The 12,815-nt window shown below is 36.9% G+C and overlaps 1 protein-coding gene across 6 annotated transcripts in view; it reads right to left on the bottom strand.

Moving 5' to 3' along the window:
- IMMP1L (inner mitochondrial membrane peptidase subunit 1) overlaps window positions 1-12,815 on the bottom strand; it is a 72,742-nt gene that overhangs the window by 4,275 nt on the left and 55,652 nt on the right. Inside the window, exon 7 of one of the 6 annotated variants that reach the window (XM_082627319.1) lies at window positions 11,768-11,914. The exons of the other annotated variants lie outside the window; for them this stretch is intronic. Within the exon in view, the coding sequence (XP_082483445.1) occupies window positions 11,875-11,914 (40 nt within the window). The 3' untranslated portion in view covers window positions 11,768-11,874. Of the gene's footprint in view, window positions 1-11,767; window positions 11,915-12,815 lie in introns of those variants that run through there. 6 annotated transcript variants of the gene reach the window in all.

Raw genomic sequence — 12,815 nt, 5'->3', positions numbered from 1 at the left:
ATGTAGAACATTACTACTATGCCAAAAAGTTCCCTCCTTCTCCAGTCCACCTCCCACCCCTACACCTCGTCCCAGGCAACTAGTGATCTGTTTCCTGTTTACTAGAGACTAGTTTTACTAAAGTTCATATAAGTGAGATTGCACAGTACATACTATTTTGTGTCAGGCTTTTGTTCAGCAGTTTTTAAACGATTAATACATGTTGTATGTATCAGTCATTCATTACTTTTTACTGCTGAGTATATCCCATTGTAAATCACAACTTCTTTCCATGAACCTGTTGATGGATATTTTTGTTGTCTGCAATTTTGGGCTGTTACAAATAAAGCACTATGAACGTTCATGTATAAGTCTGTTTCTTTTCAGTAAATATGTAGGGGTAGAGTTTCTGGGTCATAAGTGTACGCTTAAACTTTTCCAAAGTAATTATACCATTTTACACTCCCAACAGCAATGTATGAGTGTTTCTGTTGCTTCACAACCTTGGTATTTTCAGTTAAAAAACTTTTTGCCATTCTAGTAGGCTATTGGTGTCACATTGTGGGGTTTTCATTTGCATTTCTCTGATAAGTATTTTTTCTTGTACCTATTAGTGTATCTTTTGTGAAATGTCTATTAAAATGTTTTGCCCATTTTTAAAGTGGATTATTCTTATTCATTTTAAGAGCCCTTTATGTATCTTGAGTACAAGTCCTTCGACAGGTATTGCAAATACTTCTTCCCAGTCTGGGATCTTTTCTTTTGCAATTTTTAATCTGCTATAAAGACCATATATTTTTAGGCTCTAAAAATTCTAAAAATTTCACTTGGTTCTTTTCTATATTTACCATTTCTCCCTCATTATGTTCATCCTCTAGATCCTTGAAAATATTTCTAATTGGTGTTTTAGAGCACATGACTGTTAATCCCATTATCTCTCATTTCTGGATCTATTTTTCTTCTAGTTGTGGGTTACATTTTCCCACTTCTTCACATATCTAATAATTTGTTATTGAGCTGAACATTCATTTGTTGAGTGGATTTTGTTCTCTTTTTAGAGAGCGTTGAATGTTGAGAAGGTCTGTTTGGTTTTTGGAAGGCGGTTAAGTTAGCTGTGGAACAGCTTATTCCTGTCAAGCCTTGTTTTTAAGCTTAAGTTGGGTCTCTCTCACACTGTACTCTAAGGGCTAGTCTAGCCCACTCCTAAGGCATGATATTCCAGGGTCTGTACGGAATGCTCTAGATATTTAATGAGATCTGTCCACTGTGGCTGGTCAGAACTCAAATGACTCTCAGCCCTGTGTGAGCTCTGGGAATTGCTTGGCTGCTGCCAATAGCTGTTTGGTGCTCAGTCTCTAAATTTCACCATAAGCAGGCACAGTTTAGTGTTCAGCCCCAAAACCAAGAGAATACTCTACGTAGATTTCTGGAGATCATTCTGTAGCTCTTTTCTCCCCGGTGGTTTGACGCATAAATTCCAACCACTTAAACTTCCCTATACTCTAATCTCTGTCTCTTCAACTCAGCAAGACCAGTCCTTTGTTTGAATTTTCCTCCTCGCACCTTCTGAAAACTGCTTTAAGGCAGAAGTTAGGGAAAGTATAAGGCTTGCCTTGTTTGTTTCCCTGCTCTCAGGAATCCGTCTTGTACTGCCTGCTGTGCATTGTCTGAAAACTGTTTCACATAGTTTGTCCAGTTTTCTAGTTCTTTATGGCAGGAGGACAAGTTCAGCCGCAGTTACTCCATAGTTGCCAGATGTTCAGAGTATCTAATATTTAAAGTCTTATTTTTTTTTAGCATACCTCATAACAATATGAAGAAAATCCTTTTGGTGAGAACTAAAGTTCTTGATGTAAGTAAAGTGTGCCTTTGGCATCTCTGCCTTGCATCCCCTTCAGTGGCATGCCCTGTGTGTCCTCATTTTACCCTTTCCCTATCAAAATCTCTAGAAAAGATTCGCCAAACTCAGCATGCAATTATGTATAAGCAGATAAGTTCAGTATGGTATTGCTTGTACCTCAAAATTGGCAACAGTATAAATATTCGTCAGTAGGCAGATGTTAAACAGTTTATTTACAGAATAGTAGACAGATAATAGACTGACATGAATACAGTCAGTGAAAAAAATAAGTTACAGGGCTTACTTAGGTATAATTACTTTTTTAACAAACCATAAAATTTTGTTTTATGTATTTCAAAATTTACATTTTTGTGACCAGTATGTATTAAATAATTTTAAAATATATATATGCATATACACATACATGTGTGTCTTAATATGACTAGCCCTTTCAGTAATACTTGTACTTTTTAAAAATGGAACATTGTCCATCACAATGCAGGTTAGGAAGAGCTTTATTGAATTAAAAAAAAATTTTTTTTTGTCTGTGGTAATGTGGTAAGAGAGTGACCTAGCTTCCAATCCGTATAGCAGGCTCTGCTTCTTTGAACAGTACACGTAAATGACTGCAATTACAGTACTGTCACCAGACCTCTGGATAACTAAAATATTAGTCTAGCTAAGAACGCATTTATTTAAATAAATATAAAGTACAACACATTTTTGGTATGGGTCCAAAACTTAAAACGTGACCTTTCTGGTCAGGTGAGTGGAGTGGAGTAAAAGCAAGGAACAGAACAAAAATTTCCTTTCTAACTCAAAACACAGTTATTGTCTGTTGGATTAACCTACTGGTTATCACTAAATTCAAAATTCAAACCAGAGAAGAGAAATAATTCTATAGCAATATTATAATAAAATAGATTAAAATGTTTTTAAAATGTATTTTTAAAAGGCTGTTATAACTTTCCAATTAAAGTAGAAAAGAACTCAAATAAACACTTAAAAAATTTATAATAAATGTTTTGCAAATGCGCAAAAATGGAAATACTAATTCCATGTCTTTGTTCATTACTTCTCATAACCAAAACTTTTAAAAAGAGTTAATTACTTTTCATCTTTGTATTTTTGGAAATACACCATGCCAACTTGAATGAATGCATGAGACTGAATAAGAATGTATGAATATATGTTTACAATGAATGCCACCTAGAAATGTTTGCTTTTGCTCAAATCTGAATTTTCCCAGGGTCTCAGATATAACTAGCTTTAGGAATAACTTTTAAAGCATTAGAAGAACTCTTAAATCATTCTTGGTTTTTCCTTTCTACGTCAGAGGTTTACTTCCTGAGCTATGATAAAACCTAATCTCAGGGCAGGACAAAACAATCAAGCCTCTAGTTCTCAGCCATACTTGCTGAAGCCTAGTTAAGTGCCTCCTTTATAGTACAAGCAACAAACGTAATTGCCTCATGGCCTGCGGGTGTCCATTTAACAAAAGCAGCTTTTGGGAACCAACCCACAGGTGTTACCTTTCTTGATTTAAGTGAAATCTGATGAAAGAGTCCACAATATCAAATAACACGTTTACTAAACTGTAATCAAACTCACTTATTATTTGATTAAGCAAAGATTATCTAATTAAGAAAAAATTCTGACTGAAGAGTAAGATTGGTATGTTTGACCTTTCAAAAGTTTCAAAAAACAGAAAATCCTAATAACAGACTGATTTTTAACTAACTCTTTGTTTGCCAGATATTTTAAAATGTATAATCAGCAAAGGCAGGGTATGCACTGGCCCTATTACTGCTCATGCCTCCTTAATGGTTCTTCTAAAATGACTGAATGTAAAGGAAATAATAATTATTAAAGAAACAAACAAAAATCATAAAGGTAATAGGAGAGGGCAAAGTTTTTGGAATCCTTTTCTGACATGATTATTTTTTCCTTTTCCTGAAATATATAGGAAAATGAGAGGCATACACACCTTAGGAAAGCACTCAGATAAAGACTTGGAGTTTTTGTTTTTTGTTTTTGGCAAAAGCAAATGGAAGTAGTATATCAACAACACTGTAAAGTATTTCATTTTCCACATGTATTTTAAAGATTTTGTTTTGTGTCTCACAGAATGATGAATGTAAAATATAAAATGCATAATTTCCCTGCCCAGGAAAAAAGTCCATATGATGAATGTACATTCATAACATGTCATTTTAGTTTAACAATAGCCAAATAATTGTTATTTATGTTACTATCTTTCAGGTAAGCAGAATCGAGTCAAATTAGTATACCATTATGTGGTTAATGCATATTCTGCTTAATCATGGCTTATATAACCAAAACATAGTCATGGTAAGATGCTATGCACACAAACTACTGGAGAGAATACTTGCAAAATGAAATCATTTATTAATTATATAGCTCTAAAAGAACTTCATAAAGCCCAGTATTTGTATGACTCCTGCAATGGCAGTAAATAATTGTTGGAGTTTATCTTCCTATATACACCAACAAAACTATAAAGACATATATGTCAAAAAGTGAAGCATTAAATCCCGAGAGAAAATCATGTAGAAAGGTTTTTAAGAACACAAAGCTGAGAAAACATTATTAATCTTTAATTTTGTAAAATGGGGCTGTCTCAAGCGTCAGTTATGGGTACCTCTGAAAGCAAAACTCAAGGAACAGTCTCACTAATACTCTATTTTTACTGACGTTCTCCTTGCCAGAACTTTTTGCCCACATTCGTCTCCCTGAGTAGAATATCTGGAGTCATAAGGGAGGTGCTCCCAAAGGCTAGATGCATGACAAAGGGATTAACATTTATAAGGACCAGGCAAGGAACAGTTAACACCCTGATTATTTCAGTAGATACTATCTCTATGCAGTCCTGCTTCTTTTTCTTCCCATTTAAATTCTGACTTATTACTAACCTATCCCACATCATTCCCGGGGACTGTTATTGCCTTTCCCTACTTAAAAATGGCGCCACTTTAGGTTCATAGCCAATTATCATTAAAGAGAAATTTACGCCAAAGTTCTAGTAAGCTACACCTACAGCACTGTGGTGAGGGTGTGTGTGGTGGGGGATGCTTTTAACTAAAGGTTCTCTTTTATTATTGAGCATCTCCCTGCGGAGTGGGTTTAGAGCTTCGTCTAAGACTTGACTTGCTCATTCTCACAGCTACTGCAAGCAAGCTAAGCTCCTTCATCTTCTCCTTAAGTACTCAATACCTCCATCCAGCCTGAACAGGAATTTCTGATGGGGTGTTTAGCATGGTGGTTAAAGTTACTGTCCACAGAGTCATAGTCCTGAGTTCAAATTGTAGCTCTGCCACTTACTAAACACCTTGGACAGGTTATTTAAACCTCATCTAAAAAACTGGGACTAATGAATGCCTTACAGACACATTCTGAAAACCAAATAACACATAAGGCTCCTGGCACCCAGTAAGCACTCACTAAATATTAGCTATTGTTATTAACAGTTGCTCCAGCTGCTGGATGAATGATGCCTGCCGGGCTTTCTTTGTTCCTGGTTTCATATGCAGTCTATCCAGTTCTCTGCAAAGTGAACTGTGCTTTGCAATTTCACTTCAGTTATGTTTTTGGTCTTTTTCTTTTACATTGTATTCAATTATATAGTTCTGGTACTAGCCAAGACTTTGAATTAAATCCAGTATAATTAAAAATGTACATTAATTGTGAATAGATGCCATATTAATTATGCCAATTGATTTAATGAAATTCAGTTAAGACCAAATCATCCAAATGTAGCAAAGACTTACATTTTTATTCTTTTAACAGGCATCTTTTTCAAGCAATGTTTATTAAATATCAAATGCCTAAGCACTTCCTTATGGAGCATTTACTTCTTCAGGACCATCTACCAACTTGTCAGAAGGTAGAGGAAGGGGAAAAAGTGTTGGGATTGAAGCTAGTAAATAGTCCTTTCCATCCCAGCGATCTAATACTAACATCTCAATCCTACAGATTTTTTTTCCCTAGGACAATGGATTATTTGGTCTCTGACTTCTTTTTTGTTCTATTTGTAACAAGGTTACCTGCTGTTTTTGGATTAGTATTTAAGAGAAATTCCTTATATTCTCATTTAAAGACTGTCTGTACTCTCATTTTAATATAGCCTGATGTACACTCTGGTTCTCATATTCCAAAAGATGAGCCTAACTTAATGAAACACAGGTATCTGAAACAGTAGTAGAAAATAGCGGTAAATATGTAAATAATGACTTTTCTCATGTTCTCAGAAAAAGTCTAAAATAGTAAATCAGATGCCTAATATACAGAATATGTGCTAATAGGTTTCCACCAAATTTCTGAGTCAGACTTCAAATAATTCTTCCCAGTCAAAACACATCCCTATTTGGATTTATTCCTATAGATGAATCTCTGTAGTGCTTTTCGATTTCTTATGGACCAGTGCATAACTCCATCATATAGAGATTGGCTAAAAAACTGATTTATACCTGAAATGGTACTAGAAATAAAAGATCAATAGTAGAAAAGAGTCCATACTCCAAAAAATAAAGGATTAAAATATGTGGATCTTTTTGTACCTGATATTACTAGTATCTTAAAAAAAAATTGTATTGCATGATTTTCTTTGATAGACACTTCTACTTGCATTTTATTTATCAAAACCAGAACTCTAATGTCCCATAGTCTGGAAGTTATTTAGAATGATGTCTAGCTTTGTAAATATAAAGTTGCAAATTAGACAGGTAGATGACAGATGACATTTTTTGTGATGATGTAAGATACGAAGAGAATAGCTGAAGACCTTTAAAAAGTGAGGTTGATCTCAGGGGGCTGAGAGCATCAAAACACTGTTTTGACTAAGAGATCATGAAAATATACTGTGGACATCAAGGAGGGAATAATAGTATAGCACCCAAACATCATTCTGGGAAAGAATGTGTTTTCTTCCCAACTCCTATAATTTCATTGTCATTGTATTCATTTAAAGTACAATCTATCAGAGACTTATACAGGCTTCTAGACTACTCCAAAACTGAGTATATCTTCTCTCCATTTCCCAAATTAACATCTCCCTCAGAACCTCTTTTTTTTTTTTAAATTTTATTATTTTTGCTGTGTTGGGTCTTCGTTGCTGTGTGCGGGCTTTCTCTAGTTGCGGCGAGTGGGGGCTACTCTTTGTTGCGGTGCGCGGGCTTCTCATTGTGGTGACTTCTCTTGTTGCGGAGCATGGGCTCTAAGCGTGCTGGCTTCAGTAGTTGCAGCACACAGGCTCAGTAGTTGTGGCACGTGGGCCCTAGAGCATGGGGGCTTCAGTAGTTGCGGCACATGGGCTCAGTAGTTGTGGCTCGCAGGCTCTAGAGCTCAGGCTCAGTAGTTGTGGCACATGGGCTTAGTTGTACTGCAGCACGTGGGATCTTCCCGGACCAGGGGTCAAACCCGTGTCCCCTGCACTGGCAGGGGGGCTCTTAACTACTGCTCCATCAAGGAAGTCCAGACCCCTTATTTTAATGCACCACCTACCCCTATTGCTAGAGCCAGAAACCTGGGTCAGTCTTAAGACTTTCAATTCCATTTCTTCCAACATCCAATCCTGTCTAGATATTCCCTTAATCTTTCTCCAAACTTTGTACTGCTTTCCATTCTTCATGTTATTATCTCAATTATGTCTTACAGCCTATTTATTAACTGGTCTCCCTGCCTCTGGCCTCTCCTACTCCAACCATCCTCTACTATTCTATACTAAATATCAGGGTGATCTTTTAAAAGCTAAGTCTGATAATGTTACTCCCAGGAATTCCCTGGGGGGTCCAGTGGTTAGGACTCCACATTTCCACTGCAGGGGGCACAGGTTTGATCCCTGGTCAGGGAACCAAGATCCCACAACGCGTGATGTGGACATACACACACACACACACAAAGTTACTCCCCTGCTTGAGACTTACAAGGAACTGAGCCCTGATCACCTTTTCATTTTTATCTCTGTTCACTACCCACCCCTCCCCACTGTATGTCCCAGACATAGGAACTTACTTTTGGCGGCTACCCCAGGCACAGTGCTGCACTCTCACGTTTAGAGCTTCTGAATATGCTGCTTGCTTTGGCTAGCTCCCACTTATCCCTGAGAACTTCAACTCAGGTTTTACCTCCCCAGTCTGTAGTAATCCTATTCACCCCAGTCTAGATAAGTATCTCCTATTACACCATTTTGTAATTCCTTGTCCAGTCCCCCAACTGGACTACAAACTCCTGAAGCTGTACTGTCCAACATGGTCGCCACTAGTGACATATATGACTATTCAATCTTACAAATTATATAAAACTAAAAATTCAGTTCCTCAGACACACTAGCCACGTTTCCTGTGCTCAACAGCCACATGAACCTAGTGGCTACCATACTGGACAGGGCAGATATCAACTATTCCATTTTTGCAGAAAGTTCTATTGGACAGCCTGCAGGCAGGGACTTGATCTACTTTAACATGGTGGTGGCCCTCAGGTAAGTATTCAGTAATATCTGGAATTAATGGAATTAATGAATGCATGAATAAATAATAGGAAAGTTGTGAAGTTATTGTCTGGCAAATTTGCCCACCCTATGTCCTCCTGAAGGCTTTTTAAGTTTTCTCTCCCTCCCCCCAAGTCCAGCGGTTTCCGCTGCTCCTGGGACACCGCCTCATTAAGGAAGATGCCTGATGCTGGGATTGGTTTGGGGTTAGGTGCATTTGCAGTTAGGGTCAGAAGTGCGTATCAGTCTGTGTCCCCAGACCTACTCTGACTTTCTTTACATAGGGAAGTCAGGTCAAATTTCAAGTCTCTTCAGATGACAGGAGGTTTTTCTAATCCTTCCTGATTTAGAGATTCATACACACAATGTACAGGAAGTAGATCAGAATCTTAAGTTGCATCTTAGAATTTTAAATTACTCACCCTATAGTTTTAGGTACTTTATCTCCCTCCCCTGTCGGCTCTGTATGTCTGTGTAGTAGACATGCAAGCACTAGCTATGCCAAACTAAACGATTCCTAAATTTTCTTAAAATAGTTATGAAAATTCCAACCCAGGAGGAAGCGCTCTCGCGTATCTAGGTTAGCAGTATAATGGCTTGTAACGTCAATATATTTCGGCTATTTTACTATCTTCAACTGTTTTATAATATGCATACTTGCTTTTAAATCTGTAATTTCTCTTTTCCTTTCTTATTTTAGGTAGAAAATAGTTTACTAGAATGAGAATGCTTTTATAGACTAAGTGGGTCACATAAATCTGTAGAATTTTGATTGCCCAAAGTGGTAATAGAAGAACTTCATTTAGTTGCTTATTTCAGAAGACATCTGAACACATTCCACTTAGTCCGGCAGACCACTGTATCAGGTTAGGAAGCCACATGACACTTGGAACACATTCTCTTTACGACCGACCATCAGAGTGGGAGTCTGCCTCAGATGCTTACACTGAACAGCAGCATTACAATTTCAGTCTTAGTAATTTTTCCCAATTACTTTTTTTTAAATAAATTTATTTATTTATTTTGGCTGCGTTGGGTATTTGTTGCTGCATGTGGGCTTTCTTTAGTTGCAGCGAGCAGGGTCTACTCTTCATTGTGGCTTCTGTTGTTGTGGAGCACGGGCTCTAGGTGCATGGGCTTCAGTAGTTGTGGCATGTGGGCTCAGTAGCTGTGGCTCGCGGGCTCTAGAACATAGGCTCAGTAGTTGTGGCGCACAGGCTTAGTTGCTCCGCAGCATGTGGGATCTTCCCGGACCAGGCCTCGAACCCATGTCCCCTGCACTGGCAGGCGGATTCTTAACTACTGCACCACCTACTTTTAAGCAACCTAAAAGTATAGAGGTCTCATATAACTTGCAGATAAAACTATACGTAATATGGCATTTTACTGAACTGCATAAATGCCTCCCCAGAATCCCACCTATGGCACTGACTTTCCAACTTTGAGTGGTTAAAATATTTTCAGGTGAGCAAAACATGTTAGTTTCAGGAAGAGTTGCTACCCTTTCAGTAGAAATGTTGATTTCATAAATACATATACATACATATACATACTCAAACATATATTAAGATAAAATACATTTCTACAAAATAATATTTTATAAACTACGTATTTTTGTTAAACTAAGATCAAATTATTCTGAAAATGTTCAGGGAACACATCAGAAAATGCTTAAGTAGTGGGAGCCTCAAAGATGATTCTTTGGTGTTAACATCAGAAGAAAAACACCTCAGAATTGTAAACACTAAGTCAAATTTATCTTCAGAATTGTTAGCTATAGGATGAAAAAGTCACGTCATCTCCGCAGTGAACTTCACTTTAGCAAAAAAGTAAACATATTTCCTCTGCATCAGCTGCAATCAAGGCATTAGCAGTATGCCATGATTGATTACCCTGGGAGCCGTTGCTGAGAAATGGATGTGAAGCACAGGTTTTTATCACTATAGTCTGCAAAAAGCAAGTCCCTTGTTTAGATATCCTAGTTGTAATAAGTGACATTATTAGGTAGTTCTTCTATTTAAATGACATAAGGATTTAGTGTATCAGCAGCTTATAATAAACAAACCCTTTCAATCTGATGATTCCTCTCCCTACAGAGAAGTAGTTTTTCTGTTTATAATACAAGTGGTAATAGAAGACCATATGGTTGTGACTTTTAGCTAAAGTAAATGACATTTAAACAAACAGAAAAACAGCATTAGGATATTCAAGGATTTGAACTATAACGTAAATACACAGTACACGTTGGGGGCTATCAGTGTTTATAAAGTGACCATTTTCTAATGTTTCCCAATTAGTGAGATTGTTTTTCAGTTGGCCAATCAGTTTTGTTTAAATATTTTTCAATACACAGTAAAACAGATTTATTACTAGCATATTATCCCATTTCCAAGTTCTCCTTTTAGGAACACTATACCACCAGAGCATCCTGAGAACATTTAATCAGTTCTTTCTGAAATGTGAAAATGTCTCTATTTCTTACATTTCTGCCAATAACAATAATGATGTTATTATTAACATACTCTACAATTCAAAAAGAAAAATGTAAGAAATACTACATTTCTTATATACCTACCATCACTCTACTGTGGTAACAGACTAGCATTTGATGAACATTTCACCTTTTGTGTATGATACTGGAATCTGTGGTATCAAGAACCAAAAAGCTTTATATAACTGGATATTTTGATAGGTCAAAAATAAAAGTAAAAACATAATTCTTCTAATAAGCACAGATACATTTCCTTTAATAATAGCAAAAGATGCTATGCTTTAACTACAAGAAAATACTGAAATCTCCATAATATTTCTGTTAACATACTCATCTTCAACAAGGTGGCTGCTATGGCTGAGAAACTAAAATTCAATAAACAGAGTTTTAATTATTTGAAAGATTTAGAAAAAAAATCCTTCATTTTATAATAAACAACCACTGGAAAGCAGAAGTTTACACTTAAAGGAACAGTTTACCAGCTTCAGATAACTCATCCATCCTTAATCTGCCAACCAATAAAAGAATCAAAAGAACAAAATACCTGTAGAGTTTATTACATATGTCCAAAGGCACATCATTTCTACTGAAATGTAGAAAACTCTCATTACCACACAAACTAGGTAGTAGGTACTGCATGTTGCAAGGGCAACTTAGCCTTCATAGTAACAAAACCACCACACCATTTCTGGGGAACCAAATCTTCCCTCAAAATGAGAACAAGGTAAGTCCAGGGTACCTCAATTCCACCAGTCCTTCAGAAGATTTAGATGAGACCAAGTTCAGAGTACTCCAAACTAATTATTCAAAGCCAGGTGAATGTTTAATCTGCTTTAATAAAAGGGCTGAAAACTATCATTCAGTCCAAATAGAAGTCACTTGGGGAAAGAAACGTTTAATCAGCACAATGCTGTGCTGGTACAAAGTAACGGGCATTCCAATATTTTCTATAACATTTACCTGCAGTTATGGAAGATGGTCAAGTAGCCCTACCATGGAAGAAAGAGCTTTCAAGTCTTCTATGAAGACTAGAATGAACACAGATTGGCCAGTTCAGCATTAGCATACAGTATGGTGAGCTACAGGAACATCTATATTACTGAAAAATAGAACATCATGCACTTTACTCCAGAGCGAGTTTGCAGTAGAAACTAGAAGAAACTGAGTAGAATAGAAACTAAAATAAAACACTGTCAGACTCTAGTCATATATCCATTTGTCCACCCTTCAAGTATTTTTAAAGTATCTCCTAGATGCCAAGTAAAAGTTTAGGTGTTGGGGAATCAGCTGAGATCAAAACAAATCTCTGCCATTAAGAACCTTACATTCTAGAGCAAGGGTCAGCAAACTTTTTCTGTACAAAGCCAGACAGTAAATAGCTAAGCTTTGCAGACCACAGAGTCTCTGTTACAATGACTCAACTCTGCTGTTTTACTGAAAGGAGTCACAGACAATATGTAAATGCATGAGTGTGGCCATGTTCCAATGAAATTTTAATTACAAGAACAGACAGCAGGAAGAGTGTAGGGTCTAGTAGGCCATCAAAAGGACCATAGCTTTAACTATGAGATGGGGGGCCACTGAGCTCTTTGGGTAGAAGAGTAACATTATTTTTATGAAAAAGCATCATTATTAAAAAGGATCATTTCAGCTACTATGTGAAGAGTAGTCAGTAGAGGGGTAAGGAGGCAAGAAGATGGGAAAGATATAAGCTCAGAGAGAAGTTCAGAAGTTACTGCAAGAAAACAAGAGTGAGATGAATTTGTCTTTCACCAGGATGGTAGCAGTGATGGGGGCAAGATGTCATCTAATTCTGATTATATTTACAAGATATAGTCATCATGATTTGCTAGTGGATTGGATGGGAGGGTGAAAGAGGAAGAGAGGCAAGGATGACTCCAAGGTTTATGACCTGAGTCAGCAGAAGAATGGAGGTGCCTTTACCGTGATTGGGAAATACATGTAGGACGAGCCAGTTTTGGAAGGAAAATCAGTTTAGT

Source organism: Mesoplodon mirus (assembly GCF_964341445.2).
Source record: "Mesoplodon mirus genome assembly, chromosome: 7".
NCBI lineage: Eukaryota > Metazoa > Chordata > Mammalia > Artiodactyla > Ziphiidae > Mesoplodon > Mesoplodon mirus.
Note: the sequence above shows the minus strand (reverse complement) of the source record. Positions and strands in the feature narration are given on the sequence as shown.